Source organism: Agelaius phoeniceus, chromosome 2, assembly GCF_051311805.1.
Source record: "Agelaius phoeniceus isolate bAgePho1 chromosome 2, bAgePho1.hap1, whole genome shotgun sequence".
Lineage (NCBI taxonomy): Eukaryota > Metazoa > Chordata > Aves > Passeriformes > Icteridae > Agelaius > Agelaius phoeniceus.
Genome location: NC_135266.1, coordinates 65,660,746 through 65,677,983, shown reverse-complemented (window position 1 = coordinate 65,677,983; position 17,238 = coordinate 65,660,746). Strand labels below are relative to the sequence as shown.

At 41.6% G+C, this 17,238-nt stretch overlaps 1 protein-coding gene across 2 annotated transcripts in view; it reads left to right on the top strand.

The window, feature by feature from the left end:
- Window positions 1–15,714: 15,714 nt before the first annotated feature.
- COG6 (component of oligomeric golgi complex 6) overlaps window positions 15,715–17,238 on the top strand; it is a 55,370-nt gene continuing 53,846 nt past the window's right edge. Inside the window, exons 1-3 of one of the 2 annotated variants that reach the window (XM_054654162.2) lie at window positions 15,715–15,892; window positions 16,452–16,595; window positions 16,926–16,997. In XM_054654162.2, the coding sequence (XP_054510137.2) occupies window positions 15,764–15,892; window positions 16,452–16,595; window positions 16,926–16,997 (345 nt within the window). In that variant the 5' untranslated portion in view covers window positions 15,715–15,763. Of the gene's footprint in view, window positions 15,893–15,963; window positions 16,114–16,451; window positions 16,596–16,925; window positions 16,998–17,238 lie in introns of those variants that run through there. The other variant, XM_054654167.2, reaches the window with a different exon arrangement.

The window sequence follows — 17,238 nt, the reverse complement described above, 5'->3', positions numbered from 1 at the left end:
GAGAAGAGGAAAGAGCAGGAGAGGAGGGAGGGGGGGAAAGACAGAAGAAGGAGTATTGGAAGGAAAGGGGGAAGGCTGCAGTCCTTACATGGGAAAATATGGGCTAATCTCCTGATGGTGTGCGTGTGATAAGAACTGTGTCTGTCTCTGCATGCGAGCTGCTGATCCAGCATTTTGATCGCAACAGTTCCCGAGTTGGTCTAGAGCGAGAGTAAATGTGATCACAGTACCAAGCAGCTCCTCCCGGATGGGTTAGGTCAAGCGGAGAGACAGGAGCTTCAGCCCTTTCCCAGAGAGTCTTAAGTGGGAAAGTTTTGAGGAAGGGTTGCCTTCTGCACAGCAAGCATCTGCGAGAAGCATTTCCCATTCTGTTTTTTCCTCTACGCCCAGAAACGTGAATCTATTTCTCAGATACAAGACAATTTTATGACGGGTTTAAATTATGTCAGCACCAGACATGCAAAATCTCTTTTGTAATGTTTCTTTTACAGTCCTGGTGTGTAATTTAAACACCATTCATTAATATTATTAATGCTAAATGGAAGTGAGGTTTATTGCACTCAGTCTGCATTTACACCATTTAATAGTAACAGCAGCTATTTTCAGAATTGAATTACAAAGCCACTTTATTGTATTTTTAAAATTAGACTTCCATTTTTTTTCCCGTAATGCAAAGTCTTAAAATCAGAATATTACTGAAAATGCATATATTCTCAAGGGATAAGAAATGGATTGGAAAGTATCTAGCATGATCAAGTTTTCCACCCTAACATTTCAAGTGTATTTAAGGAAACGTGCTTCAAAAAAATCAAAGAAGTGGGTTAAATGTAGGCTGAATGCTGGAATATATGCAATAACATACTCCACAAGGAAGACAATGAAGGCATAACCCCAAAGCAGCCATACCCACAGCTGACTACCCCTAGGCTACATCCACCTACTATACACCTATATTAGCAAGTAATGTGGATCAATCTGGTGTTGGATCTCATCGTGTTGAGGGCCTAAATTATGTTCACACTTTTCCATAGTTTTTTCTTCAGTTTCACTCTAGGTTGGGTCTGTGAACTGAGGGCCCCATGAGAACTCAGAACACATCTGATGCACTCCTGGCACCTGTCTTCTGCTATATTGCTATCTGAATCCACTCTGTGTACTCACCTCTGCTGGGCAAAATAAAACGTGGTAAGTGAGGATGATCTGGAGATTCACTTCAAAAGCACGCCCTTGATCCACACCAAAACATGAAAATGGATGTGCCCACGGGGTGTCTGACAGAAAGGGAGCTGGTATGACTTTCCCAAAGCTGAGAGCTGGAGCCTGCTCCACAGCATACCATTCCAGCATCCTCCCCTCAAATCACCTTTCCACCCGGTGCTGTGCCTCCACCCCCAAGCATGCAGGAGCTCTCAGGTCTCCACTTCTGCAAGGAGCTGTGCACATTTTGGAGAGCATAGACACTCCTTGTTTACTGCTCACCTGCCTTCACTTGGCTCAGTGTGATGTTCTACCCCCTGCTATTCATTTTACCAATGCCTGAAATGACAGGGTTACTAAGCTAATATTATGTCAATGGAAATCTGCTCTCGGTGTAAGGAAGGAGAAGAATTGAGTACTGTTATTAAATAGTTGTTTCATTGCTTAAAGACTGAGGTCTGTCATTCTTTTCTTAGCCAAAGGCCTGGGTTATAGTGAAACTGTGATAAATATGTCTAAATTAGGCATGTGTTGGGATCAGACATGGGTAGAAATTGCCTGGCATTAAAATGACTGTGGAAAAACTTCTGTTTCACACATGGAAACTGTTTCTCAGTTAAAATTGGCATTGGAAGCCTAGGGAGAAGCAAACAAGCATGAATTTATTCATGCAATTTATCTCTTCCATGGTATATGCCAAGGTCCCCAAGTCAGTGTTTGCTTTGCTAATGGCATCTCTACAGCAGTTCATTTATTTGCCTTATATGGCCTGTACATTCACTCCCTGAGCTGCTGCCATTCTCCTTTCCCTCATGGAAACTGTACATTGAATTCTGCATCTCTCCTGAAGCATCTCATTTTGCCAACTGTCTCTGAGTGCCCCCACAAGCTGGCTGCATGGCTTAGTCGCTTGCAGGGAAATAAGCTTTATTTCATAATTCATTTTCTGTCCAGGGAGTTTTGTTTTGATTAAGAACAAATTAAACACATTGTGGATACAAGGTAACATCCAAACTCTCATTCCATTTTCTTCTAATGTTTAAAACTCATCATGCTTCAACTGTATCAACATTTGATTCACCTTTCAGGATCATTGTGCATGGAAGTATTTTACTTGAAAGTTAGCTGAAATATTTCTTTCCCAGTCTAACCTGCTCAAAAAAAAAGGGGAGCTATTACATTGTGCTTTAGGTTTCACAATCTTTCTCGCAACCACAAAAGCAGATACCTCCTCAGAATAAAGCAATAACAAAACACATGGTCCCCATGGTCTTGTCTATACTGAAATAGCAGCTAGTTTTAAAATTGGTCCTGGTGTTTTGAATTTTAAAAGAATCCACTTGTGAGAAATCTCCATAGTTGGTCGAGGGAACCTGAGCTGTGGATTACCCTCTGCTGCAACCATTGAAATCAGACTGAATCAAACACCCATGAATACATTGTCAGAAAACTACCCTAGCAGGGAGATGGAAAAATGCTTATAGATTTTACCATTTTGCTTCTCCTCAATCCATTGACTAAGCTGCTGTTACAGCTGGGGCACTACTGACTTGATGGAGCTAATCAGCATGGCAGAATAAAGACAGAAAATCCTGTCACTGTACCTAAATCAATCCTGGCTAATATACACATCACAGGCTCGACCACAGACTCTTTCACTACAGTATGACTTGTAAGACAACATAATATGCCATAGGGGAATATGCATGTTCCTGAACCCAAAGGAAAATGAAGCAGCTACCAAACCTCCACCTCATTCTTCAGTCTTTGACCAGAAAACAAACCAAAAGAGTTTTATCTTTCAGGTCACCATCTGTTTTCGGTTGTGTGGTCTGCAGAAAAGTGATCACACCAACATGGTTCCGAGCATCTCACAAAACTGGATCTTCAGGTCGTGTCTGTACTCGATTTTAAATCAAAAAGGAAGGTATAGGTACAAAAATAGACTTGAGGCTATGTACTGGGAGCAACAGAAAGTCAACCCAATTATTCAAATGCAGTCACTGAAAACCAAACAGACAAGTACTGTTAGAGAATAACCTGATAATTAGTACATTTGCCTGAAATTATGTCCAATCTTGCAGCAGCAAGGGAAAAAAAAAATCAACTAAACAGACAGGAAAAGAGAACCTCAACTCAAACACCTGAAAATTTTTCAGAAGAAGGTAAGAAAACCAATTCAAGTGACCAGATCCTGTCCATCTATATGGTGTCCTTCCAAGTCAAATAAATTGCATTTTTTCTATGGTGGGTGGAACTAGACACCTGGGGTTTTGAGCTGTCCCATCCAGACCTAAATCTTGGCTAATAAACCTATCTGTAATCAAAAGATCCTCTCTCCATTTATATTTTAATACTATCCTGTCATCAACACTTATTTTTCTGGTGGTTCTAATAGTGATAAATTTTGTGAATTCTCTTACTAACAATTTATAACAAAATTTGCCATATATCTGAAAGACAGGTGTCGTACACAATGCTGTGGTTGCTAACATCAGTCTTTTAATCTCTGGGTGCACATAAAAATAACATGTCAATGCAAAACAAAAGAGGAAAACAATCTTTATTATTTGCCATAAACCCTCCATATGTTGTTTCATCTTTATGAAGTTATTACTTATCATCTATTATATAAAAGCCACCAGGTGCTCTACATTTTGCGAGGCTCTAAAATAGTAGCTACAGCTATTGATTTTCTCTTTTGTGTTCTGTTGCTGACAAGCCTGGTGGTTGTGGAAGAGGCTGAGGAGGTTTATTCTGCACCAGCCCCTCAGCTGAAGGGAGGAATGCCTGTTCTGCCCTTGCAAACACAGCCAAAGTGACTGAGCTCTGAGATTACAGGTCCCAGAACCATCCTCCTTTACCAGGGAATTGTCTTAGCCCTGCACAAACTCACAAAAAACATGGCTAGTTTCAATCCTGAATTCCCACTATTCTTAATTGGACTTTTTAAAATAAGGAACATCTGGATGATGAACAAGTGATTTCCCAGTAAGAAATGCTTATCTACTGGCAGCCTGCTTTCTGTGCATGTAGACCCAATACAAATAATGTAATAGTGTCATCTTACTTACAAGTGGGACACCTGCCTATCTTCTGATGCTGTCAAAGATGCGGGCAAAGTACTAAGAGCGGGTCTCGCCGCGGTGCTTCCTCGCACTAAGCAGCAGGCGCGTTTGGGGACACGGGTTTGTTTAACGACACGTGCAAGAGAAAGAAGATTTTTCTTTCCCCTTTAAAGCCGCAGTCTGGGATCAGCTTTCAGCAGGAGGTCACAGTTTCCGCGCAGGGCCCAGCGATGGTGCCCGGGGCGGCGGGCGCTGCGCTGCGCTGCTCGACAGTGACACTCGGTGGGCGGCGGGGCCGGAGCAGGGCTGGGGGCGGCCGAGCCCGGGGCAGGGGGTCCCGCACCGCCCGGCCCCGCGGGACCGGCGCGGGTTCTGCCCTGGCCCCTCCGCAGCGTTTGGTGCGGCTGCAGACGGGGAAGGGCGTGTGTGTGAAAAGCGGGGGCAGAGAGCAGAGCGTGCTTCTGTTCTCCATAAAAGCTCTGAGATTTGTAACCGCCCCGGGCCACTGTCCTGAGGCTTCTAAGGTGCCTTTGCAGAACCCAAAGGTGACTTAGTGGTTTGGTTAAACTGGGTGTATCTGAGAAAGGGGCTCAAGGCAGCGTCCTGTTCCTCCCCCAGCCTTCTTCCACAGAACTGGAGCAGAGCTGCCTCCCCCTGTGAGTTCCAGCAATCACTTGCATCTAGGTCACCCTATTAGATCACATTCCCAAGGATATGGCTAATGATTTCTGGGGTTTTTAGAAAAGAAAGCTGAAAATCCTCTATTTGGGGACAATGGCCAATTCATTTTCCAAATGGAAGCTCATTTCCTCCCCTCCCCATCACACCCCGAGGGTTGTACAGAACTCTGGGACTCCACAAAGCTGGAACTCCCGAAATCTCACAGAGATTCATCCACAGAAGAATTGTAATGCCAGTTCTTGTCAGCTGAAACCCAAACAGAACTCACTTCCAGGTGTACCAATGTCCAAAGCATGTTCTCAGTGGGGGAAGAAACAAGCTCCTTTTTTTACGACTCTCCAAAAGGCTTGTGCTTAGTAAATCCAGTATGTATATAGCATTCATATACCCACATGGGTATATATGTGCATTTATAAGACAGATATATGGATTATATATACATCTCTATAATACATATATAGGTATAGATGCAGGAGACCAGGTTGGTCAAGTAGGACCTGCCTTTTGTAAATCCGTGTAGGCTGGGCTCGATCCCCTGGTTGTCCTGCATGGCCATGTAATGGCACCCAGGATATCTCTTCCATAACCTTTCCTGGTGCCAAGGTCAGGCCTGAAGTTCCCCAGAGTGTCCTTCCAACCCTTCTTGTAGGTGTGTGTAACATTTGCTAATTTTCAGTCAGCTGGAACTTCCACAGTTAACCAGGACTGCTGGGTGATTGAGAGTGGTTTGGCAAGTCCTTTTCAGGAGTTCCCTCGATACTCTGGGGTGGATCATCAGGGCCCATAGACTCAGGCATGTCTAATTGCCATAGCAGGTCACTAATCATCTCCTCTTGGTTTGTGGGGACTTCACTCATCTCCCATACATGCTCTGGGAAGATCTCTTAACCATCTCTGGGAAGGTTTCGCACCCAGAGTGTTCTCTCAATATTATATTGTAACCAAATAACCTACTCATAGATTGTACTTTTGCAATATAACTACATATTTCAACATTCCTTTTCCTGATGAAAAAGCTAATTAGCAAGGTCGTTACATTTACCACTTATAAGGGGGAAGATAGTAATTCCATTAATGTGCTCACAGGAACTTCATTTATATTACCTCTTAACCTTTACAAGGATATTACAATTTCAATAATTAATTGCTTTTTGCATTTAATTTGCAGTTTACAATTTTCAAGGGAAATTACCCATTAAAAAAAGGACTTTTTTTTTAAGGAAAAAATTCTTTACTCGAGTATATACCATAAGCTGGCCTTAGAGAAACTAGATATTTGCTAAGCCATTTCCATATTTGAGTAGAGAGGACTCAGTGCTAGCTCTGCATATTAAAGAACTGCCCATTGCTTGAGTCTTTAGACATTTCCAGAAAAATGAGGCAGAATAGGGCTGAGGCAGTGACAAAAAGGGAATTAATTCTTATCCTCTTCTTTCAAATTCTCAAAGGCAATGAATCCTTCCTCTCTTATTGATGCAGTAAGAATTTACTTTCTTCTTCCTTTGCAACCATCTTGTTTCTTCAACTGAAGTTAATTTATGCTGCAATACCCATCCATGAGGGCTTCTGTTAACTTCAGTGACTGAAAAAAAATAAAGGAACTTTGGCTCAACCTCATAAAACACAGAAATTCTGTCCATGAATCACCAAGAACTTAGGTATATCCTCAAGACAGTGCCTGACACTTTGGAAAATGGAGCTCAACATATGTATTCCTGCTCACACTCAAGACTCTTGTAAAACAGCTACTCAATGAATCAGACATAAGCCAGTATCCTTGTGGTAGTATGCTGGCATATCTCCACTACTGATAGTAGAAATTGTGTCCGAATCCCATGACAGTAAAAGAAATTTTGATAAATATTGGTATCTGAGATGGTGAATAATGCATTCCAAGTGGGCATGTCTATGACAGAGTGAAACACATACTTCTGAGAGAGGGATTTGCATGGGAAGATGGAGAGAAGGTGACAAATGAAGAGAAGGGGCACAGGAGAAGAGAGAACAGAAGGAGCAGGTATGAACTAGACTGCAGCATTGATTTATGAATGAAAATGTAAACATTTTTTCTGATTCAGGTGCAAAAATTAAATGAACCCTTGGGCAGTTCTACTTTTTCAATTGGCAAGTCCATGAGATGTCATCCAAAATGATAAACATCTGCATGATATGTCACATGCCTACAGGCACCAACTAGATCATTTTACTGTGAAAAGAAGACATTTTATTTTTTAATTGTAACATCAAACCTCCTGGGTTTTTTACCCCTTTCCCCATGAGTATAAGGAGAACCTGGGGTTACACCAGGATTCAAACACAGTATTTCATTTCCACAGTACTGAAGCTGGGTCATACTCTTAGAATTATTTGCAGAGAAGTCAAGAGTCACTGTCAGACAAATAGGGGTAAAAAAAATTGTCTACTCAACAGTCCAGTGCACAAGTTTTCTATGCAGATGAGAAGACTGGGTAGGAATCTGAGGATGAATTTCATTCTGAGAGTGTCTTTCTTTCCATGCTCTGGTAGATGGTTAGCTATGGGGTCTACCTCTGACTTTTAGGTGTTAGAAGATTGTTGAGATATATTGCTCTAAAAGTTCTTAATTTTGTCTGCAAGTGTTCGGATATTCAAGTTGAAGAGAGCAAGAAGAGATTCAGGCCACTTAATATTAAGAGCTCCCTATATCAGCAACGGATCAGCAATTACACCACAGCAAAATCATCTGCTTTTTGACCATTAAAAGGAAAGTCTAGCTCCAGGCCACCACAGGCACTTCTTGTCATAACCTTTCTTCAGTGAGGCACAGATATGTTCATTTTGCCAGTTAGCACTGCAATCTGGTTAAAGCACTTGATGCTTTTCTTTGAGATATTACCTTGCCTATATTATTAGTACTCTAGACTTTATCACATAAAAGGACATGTATGGGACAAAAGCAGAAAGAAGCCTCTAATCATCAAAATTAACATAAAAATATCCTTTCAAAACCTCTAGACTGGCAGTTCACTCAACATGACATTTGCTTTTTGACAGGCATGTGCTCTGCATGCACAACAATATTTTAAGATGGCATTATTTAAAGAAAGTTGACAGTGATGAGTGATGTACATTCAGACTGATGATACTCTGAAGAGAGCTTTACCTGCATGGACAAGAAAGTTGTTGCTAGTTTGCATGCAAAAGGGAGCTTGGGGTCTATTCTGGGGAACTTGATGATCTCTTGTAATTAGTACTGTAATTGGAGGTTGCTGGAAATGCTCCTTGAGCTTCTGCCAGGGAATGTGAATGCTTACAAAGCTGTTGACACCATTCTGTACACCCAGCCTCACCAACCAAGTCAGCTGCAGTAGATGCCAACACAGAAACTCTCATCTAAGCAGCAAACACAAAATGCTTTTTCCTTCCAGTGTAGCCACAGAGCGACACCAGAACTACCCAGCCCATCACCACGCTCCCCCCGATGTCCTGCAGCCCACTGGTGATCCCAGGACACACTAAGCCCCCATCAGGCTGCCAGTTTTTGGCAAAGACTCACTCCATCCCCACTATTTCAGATTTTAAATGGATAGATATGAGCCACATTTACCAAAGTTTAGAAACAACACTTGCCTGCCCTTATGGACACAATTACTTCTTTACAGTGCATCAGTCATGGGGATGCTAGTTCTGTAATAATGCCATGAAGGCAGAAATGACCACCAGAAAGGGATGCCAGGTCATTTTAGCAAGAAACTGAAGGTTTAAATGTATTTCATCTGGAGGTGAGCAGATCTTTGCATAGAAATTGTTTGCAATTCGCAGCCAACAGCGGTGACTGCAACCAGTGTCAGGCATTAAGTAATAAGTTATTTTTATACACAGCAGCTCTCCAGCATCTCTGAGGGTGATGGCATCTCGCCAAGGCTTTGGAAGGGCTCTATGAGCTGACACACAAAGATGAATGGTTGAGGCAAGCTCAGATGACACTTCTGAGTCAACTTAACCGAAAGAATCAAATCCAAATGCACCAGGTAGCTCCACACTGGAGTTGCTGAGAAGCTGTTTGGCTAGGCTCCTGACAGATGTCTGAGAGTGCGGCTTCTGGCATTTTGGAAACTTATTTCTCCTGAAGTAGCAATAAAGTTCCATTAAAGTCACCCAAACAGAATTGTTATGAGCACCAGGAAAATCTATTTATGACACCCATATCTGTAAAATTAGGTTGATGTTGTATTACTGCTATGAAAATTGCTGTGATCATCAATGTGCTTTTTGCAACTTTTACTAGCAACATCCCTCAAGTGCTCTTTCACAAGACAATGGCTTTTGTGGTGAAGCTGTACAATTTCTGCCTCATGCCCTACTACGGCTTTTACCCTTGAGAGCTCCTTCTGTGCTCAGGGCTCCAGATACACTTTTGCCTGACAAAATTGTTAGCTGTCATTTAAAAGGGAGTTTCTACATGCCAGATGTCCCTGATCATATAATCTTGTCTCTTCAATGCCACTACAACATTTTTGCAGGATTTTCTGGGCTAGCAAGCTGAGGATTCTATCATCTTATGCAGCTACATCCTAATGAACAGCTACCAGATCCAGCAGAGCAGTTACTAAGGACTGTAAGGACAGAGCAGACACTAAGGACTGTACTTTGGATACTGACTATGGTAAAGAAATTGCCAGGAGCTGAGAGAAGAGTGTCATACTACCCTGCCTGCGTGGAAGAAGTATGTGTGTGTAGGTGCAAAAAGGGCAAGAGGGCAGAAGCTGAATAGCAGGAGTTTAAAAGGAGCTTTGGAAAATTCAAATCGGCTTCAAAACACAGACCAGCCAGTCAATGTAATAAAAAAAGGGGAAAAAAAGGGCTGCAAAAATGCATTTCATTCTACATTTATGCATCTCTTGTCCTGCCAAGTGGAGTTATACTATCTTGGAGTCCTATATGAATCCTGAATGACAGAAATATATGCTACATTTATCACACACCTTCAGTAACTTGAACTCCGAAAACAAAGTGACTGTAGTGATTGGGTTCTGGGAATAACAAAAATGCTGGGGGGGGGGGGGGGGGCTTAAGGCAATGCCTTAAGCTATTGTTTGGCTAGGCTCCTGACCTAGACAACGGTCTTCACAACAAGAGCCTGTTCACAAGAAACATACCAGAAAAGTCAAAGGAGGAAAACACTAAGAGATTTGACAGAGATCCATAAGACACAGATGTTTGACTCACAGGTCTGGATTAAAATACAGCAGTTGGAGTCAAAGTTTGCAGCAGTCTTTGTCAATACTTGTGTGGTTGATGTACTGACTCCAAAGGTATTTTTCTAATGCAGTCATTCTTGCAATGTTTTAGGTCTACCTTTGGCTTGTCATGAGCCACATCATGACTCTGTCATGATCTCATAGAGAGCCTTTTGGTGATCCGAGCTGATCCGAGGGCACTGCCCAGTAATTTATGTTTCATTCTCTAGAATGTCTTTGCTAGACATTGATTTCAGCTGAGATCAGGACATAATGAAGGATACTCTTTTTTTGTCTGATGGTGAATAGTTGTAATTTTTGTTCAGTTGTTTGGGTTATTTTTATTTCACCTATAAAACAGAACACATTCCAGAGACTTTTTGCCAGCAGACAGTCATTGCTTGAAGAGGTAGGTCAGCAGGGCTGGCACACATCATTATAATTAGTCATGTGTCCTGCTTGTATTTTCTTTTTGCAAAAATATTCTTTTTTTTGCTATATTGTTATTGTCATGGTAAGCATACTAGTGAGCATATGCAAAGGAAGATAAGCTTTATATTCAGGCACAGAGATGTGGTGTCACTAAGATGATGCAGTTCATCAGCCACAAGCAGATATTTGTTCTCATGGCTCCATGATCTAAACCATGTGTTTATTTTTTTTTTCTTAGGTGAAATTTGGGCCCTCACTGAAGTGAGTGGCAGTGCCATGACAAATGTAATTGACCTTGCCAGGGATGTGGTAGTTTAACTACCATCTGCTTAGAAAGGTCCTTTATTCTGCAGTGTTCTAGAATCAAATAAATTTAGACTAAATCCTATTAGTTTTGCTGATACAGTGCTTCCCTTGAAATCAATGGTTGAGTTTTTTTAGCAAGAGATGAACAGGAAGATTTCATGGGTTTGGTATGTATTAAAGTGCACACTGTACTGCTAGTGTTATCTTTTCAATGAGTTATAACAAACAGAAGTTTTATAGCTCCTCAGCCAGGTGGCTGATTCAGCATCACATATATTAGAGCCACTACTGCTGAGTGTGAGGCACGACAATAAATCCTCAAGCGAGATAGCATGAGCTAACCTAAACTTCAGAACTGTACATTCTCCTGGACCTTCAAGGGACACAGACTGCATGACTACATGTTGCTGTCAGGGTGACCTTTGGCCAAATCATTCACAGAGTCATATTTCCAATTTCCAGATGATGTCAGTATTGTCTGAGTTTTTTGAAAAAAGGTTAGCTCAGGAAATTGATTGATTTGGTCTAGTGAAAATATTCTACAATATTAACCTCTAAGAAAATAAATCATTAAAAAACCCAGCTGTAATTGACTTAAAGACACAGAAGATTTTCATGTGCTCCTACCTATTGGCTGGATTTTCTAGTCCAACCTTAGCACAAAAAGACATCAAAATACTAGAGAAGGCCAAGGAATAATTTCATGGCAGAGAACTAGTGAAGATTATAAGGCAGTGGTGGATTTCTTTTGGAGTATGCTGTGTGCAGTGGAGAGCCTGGCAGAGCCAAGTTCCATTCACCTCATCATCTACAGGGATGTAAGCATAAAGGGCTGAAAATATTTTCAAAGGGCTGACATAGTTGAGCAACAATATATCATGGCCAGCTTCCTTCAGATATTCTTCTTCACTGCAGGACCTGTAAATTGTATGCAAAATAGCATGGTCAAATTCTTTTTATTTATTATACTGTAAGAAAAATCCAACTAATTATGGGCATTTTTTTATATGACCTTTAACATCCCTGACTTCATAATGCTTCCCGTTCCTATGTGCTCTGTGCATCGTACTGACGCAAGTTCTGCATTAGCCCTTCCTTCCTTCCTTCCTTCCTTCCTTCCTTCCTTCCTTCCTTCCTTCCTTCCTTCCTTCCTTCCTTCCTTCCTTCCTTCCTTCCTTCCTTCCTTCCTTCCTTCCTTCCTTCCTTCCTTCCTTCCTTCCTTCCTTCCTTCCTTCCTTCCTTCCTTCCTTCCTTCCTTCCTTCCTTCCTTCCTTCTTTTAATTTATACATTTTCTTTTTCCTTCATCACAGAAATTTTCCTTTCTCACTCTCATTTGCCTATGACAACACTCATAACAAGAGCTATTCCTTCTTCTTTGTGTTTAAGAAAATATTTTCTTTAAGTCCTGCTCTGTCACTCCTCTTTTGTCACAGGGTAGGGAAATACATCCAGCCATGTCTTTGACCCCAGTTAACCTATTCATCCACTGAGGTTTTCTTACTACTTAGCCTTTTGTGGAACAAATTCAGATTGCCACTACAAACCTTTTTTTCTCTTTGTCTTCAGAAAGTACATGTACTCCCAAGCATTTGAAAGTACAGCAGCACTTACTAGCTTTGGCTAGGTAGACAGCAGGTGGCATTCCTGACCACACCTTGTTCTGCAGGCTGAACTGTGCTCCTGTCTGTGCACCAAACGAGTGGTTTGTGAGCACTTTCACCAGCTGCATAGCAGTAACAGCTGTCAAACAGTTTTGCTGTCTGAGAGGGAAAGCCCACAAAACCAGAAACCACCACAGTAAGGAACTAAGCAAATTAAGAGAAAACACCCTGTACCAGGCCTTTCTTTACTGACACCTGTAGTTCTGCTGCTTTGTCAAGCTTTGGTAAGGGAACTTGCAGTGGTGTAAATTACACACACTACACAATCTGCCTGCAATTGACACACAGAAACTGATCACTGAAATCAAAGTACCTTCTGGGAGTTACAGATCACAAAATCCAAGCATTTTATCGCACAATGTACACCCAATTGATTTAGCAGGATGTTTGCTGGTGAGCAAGCAGACTGGTAAGGATGTTGTGCCAAACCCACTTTTGTGATGAATACAAGACGTGGCAAACCAGCTGAGTTCTAGATGGTGACTTCATTGCAGTCACATTTACATTTCTGTTTAAAAAATCTGTTCTGAGGAAAAATCTATCCTGCAAAAATTATTCTTATCAGAAAAAGAAAGGATTTCTTTTTATCGCTGCGTCTAATATTCCTAAAAGTTGAACAAGATATAAGCACTGGTATCCTCATACAAACAGCTTTTAGACTTGTGAGAGGTAAAAAAGTGCTCCCTTGATTATTTCTTCTCATTTTTTCAAAAGAACACATGCATAGATAAACACATGCTGTTTCAAAACTCCATTGGCTCCTGTCAGCCCGATGTTTTACATTAGCTAGAAGCATTCTGGCTCATGAAACACATTCTTGAAGAAATGCACACCCATGAAGAAGCATCTGAAAACAGAACTGGTTGCTTCAAAAGAAAATGCATGTACCAACTAATAGAGGGAATTCTTTCTGGCTCCTTGTATGTTTGTGGTATAACTTGTTGGACAAGACTTGGCAATGGTTGTGACTTATCTGACACTTGCATTTCAGATGTTGGAGCCTTTCTGACTTCAAGGTGTGCCTTCACTCTGTCAACTCATCCATCAGGTTAACAACATTTGAAGCGTTGTTCAAACAGCTAACAACATCCAGCTTATAGGTGGGAGGGGATCTTTCTAATAATAGGATTTTCTTGACATGTTTAAATATTAATTGCTTACACCTGTGATGACTGCAGGCTATTTTATCTCTTCTGACATGGAGAAGGGAGATCCTGGCTCCTGGAAGCTTAGTCAGAAGTAAAGGACATCTAGAAGGAGATAACATCAGTGTAATAGGGTGGATGAGGAACAAAAACTAAGGAAAACAACATGTCTGAAAATGCTTGAAATCCTTCTTGCTGACTAGCCAAGAATAGAAACAAGGCACTACACAGGCTGTTCAGAAAAGCTGGCCCTTTAAGTAGAGGATCCATGTGAGGAAGCAAACAAACAAAAAAAATAACAAAATATCACTGTCTCCATCACAGTAAGATTTCAAGGGCTCTGGTCATACAGTTTTTCCTTGAGGTAAATGACTCAAACTAAAAGAACAAATAATTAATGAATAAAACCATTCAGAAGCTCAGTGCTCCACCTTGGGCATAAAGGCAATGTCTACCTGCTTGCAGGTATTTTCAGAAAGGGTCTTCGGAAGAGCAATGCAAAATCCCCAAACTCCTGAAGAATTAAACTACTGCTTGAATCTTTCGGTTTTGACCACAGACAAATGGAAAGGTAATGTTGTTTTCACAGCTAATACCATGGTGGAACCCATGTCTTCTTATATGTGAAAAACGCCAATCACTTGTTTTTAGAATTTTAAAAGTTTAATAGTAATAAAATGGTAATAAAAATTTGGACAATTAGGATTTAGGACAATAAGAGACAATAGAAACAAAGAGTTACCGACAGGGTACCTCTTTCTCAGACAAAATAAGCCCGAAAAAGGACACACATTAACAGAGGATTAACCCTTAAAAGCAATAGCCTGTTGCATATTCATACACCTCATACATGATGCATAAATTCCATTCAAACAAAGGATTCTGTCTGGTCAGTGTCAGCTTCTTCCTCTGAATCCTAACGGCGTCTTCAGGGCTGAGCAGGGCAGGAAGAACTCGATAAGAGAGCAATAAATTCTTTTTCTCTGAAAGATTTAGGTGTCCTGTGGCTGCTATCTTGCTGAGAGTCCTCTCTTTAAAAAAAGTATCTTACATAGCATAGTTTCTACTTTAACATTATATTATAACCTAAAACTATATTTAACACACTACTTTAGAAAATTAATACAGCATAAGTTTCTAACATAACACATAATATTCATTTAAATGGTTGTGAAAAGCCAATTATAAAATACGGATTTTTCACATTATATAATAGCTGTGCACTGTTAGTCATTCTCTCTCCATGGCATCTTACCTTAATCTATATATCTGCTTTCTGTCCTTTGGAAAAGCCCACAGAAATCCCTCTGCTGCACCTCAGCATTTCAGATGGGACAAGTGAGGTCACAGTCTGAAGCTGCACCAGGGGAGTTTAGGTTAGACCTTAGGAGGAATTTCTTTGCAGAGAGGGTCACTGGGCATTGGAATGGGCTGCCCAGGGAGGTGGTGGAGTCACCATCCCTGGAGGTGCTTAATGAAAGACTGGCTGCGGCACTCAGTGCCATGGTCTGGCTGACATGGTGCTGTCAGGCCATAGGTTGGGCTCGATGATCTCAGAGATCTTCTTCAACTTCATTGACTCTGTGATTTTGTGCTCTGGAGCTGTGAGGAGGCCTTGGGATGTCACCTCTGTGTCAGTAAATGCACAGCAGAAACAAGACAGCATCTTCATTTTGACACATATACAGCCACTGCTGTCAGCTTATACAACAGAGATCTCATTTGTTGTTTTCTTTCTAGCTGTGCTCATAATTGAAGCACTTGTTTTGTGAAATAAATACAGCTATCTGCTCTCGTGAAGTGAACCCTCTATCATCCACTCGAAATCCTTTATTTAGTGAGTAAATTATTTTTAATTATTAATATTTTCATTATTTTATCTTTTTATTTTATCAGTAAAAACAAACAACCAGAAAAACCCCGAGTGCCACCTTGCACCAGGCGAGGCCGGGCCCTACAGCCGGCCTGCGTTAGGCCGGAACCAAATGCTCGGAGCGCGTTTCCGCCGGAGCCCCGCCGTGTGGCGCCGCTGTGGCCGGGGAGGGCCGCAGCCATGGCCGACACCGCCGCGCCGCCGCCGCCGCCCGCCGCCCCCGCCCCGGGGCTCCCGGCAGCTCCCGGCACCAACCCGCTGTCCCGCAAGCTCAACAAGATCCTGGAGACCCGCCTGGACAATGACAAGGTGGGTTGGGCGGCGGCGGCGGGACGGGGTGGGGGCCGGATGAGCCGTCAGGGGCCGCGGGCCCCGACAGGCTTCGCGGCGGGGAGGCGAGTCCTGCCGTAGCCTCAGTTCCGCTGCGGAGCTGCGGGCGGTCCTTTGCAGCATTAATTGCGAATAAAATTACTTTTCGCTTCTCCAGCAACATGCCACGCTCCTATTTTATCCCTTCAGATCGTAGGGAGGTTTGTATTACTTGCCTCGGAAGGGCACTTCTCAAGCTTTTTTGTAATTTAAATGTTTTCTCGCTGTGGATAGGTCATTCATTTACAGAAAAATTGTCTTATTGGTTAAAGCTACTGCAAAATTGTGGACAGAGTTTTCTGTTAGAAGAAGAAAAGTTCAGCAATGATTTTAGTGGTTTTCCAGCTGATGTGGAGTGTGTTAAGGTGTTTTTTCCTCTAAAACCATTTATTAGGTTTGCTTTATTTTTAATAAGTCCATGAGCTTGGGGTGGGTACAGACTATTTAACCTGCTTCTTTGTAACTGCATGCAAACGTTCGTCGTTTCTCTATTTTCTAGGAAATGCTGGAAGCACTCAAGGCTCTCTCGACCTTTTTTGTGGAAAACAGTTTGCGCACCCGGAGGAACCTGCGTGGAGACATTGAACGAAGAAGCTTGGCCATCAATGAAGAATTTGTGCACATATTCAAGCAAGTTAAGGAGGTAATGTTTTTGCAGCATGACTTGCTATTTTACAAATGACTTAAAGTTTAAAAAAAGAAAAAAGTATGAAAAGAGATTTTAACTTTCCAGGACAGATATATTTTTACAGTAATATTGTTTCATTTGTTGGAAGTGTTGCATTGGATGTTTCAAACACATCCAAGTCCTGAGTGTTACTTCATATTTAGGGGTGCGTTACTCTGCACTGACTAACAGGGAGCCTTGAGCAACAATGTACCTTGAAACGGGGGCATCTAATTGTGGTGGGAAGCTGGGCCTGGACACAGCATTTCTGATTAAAACCAGTTTCTGTTATTTGAACTTACTTAGGAACTTGAGAGTATAAATGAAGATGTGCAAGCAATGAGCAGCTGCTGTGAAGACATGTCCAGTCGTTTGAAGGTATTACATAAATGGAAGTGCTTTGAATATTTTTCCTTTTGAGGTGTGACTACGTCCTTTTAAAAGGACAAAGAGTTATTTTTGAGGATTAAGAGCAGCAGCAAAATGTTTCCATGGTATGCATGTTATGTTACTTTAGGATATTATTATGCTGCTTCTTACTTGTTTAGACAAATGTATCAAGGAAGTAATTTTAATTTCTTCCAAGCTGCAGTTCAAAATGCAGCCATATACTTATTTT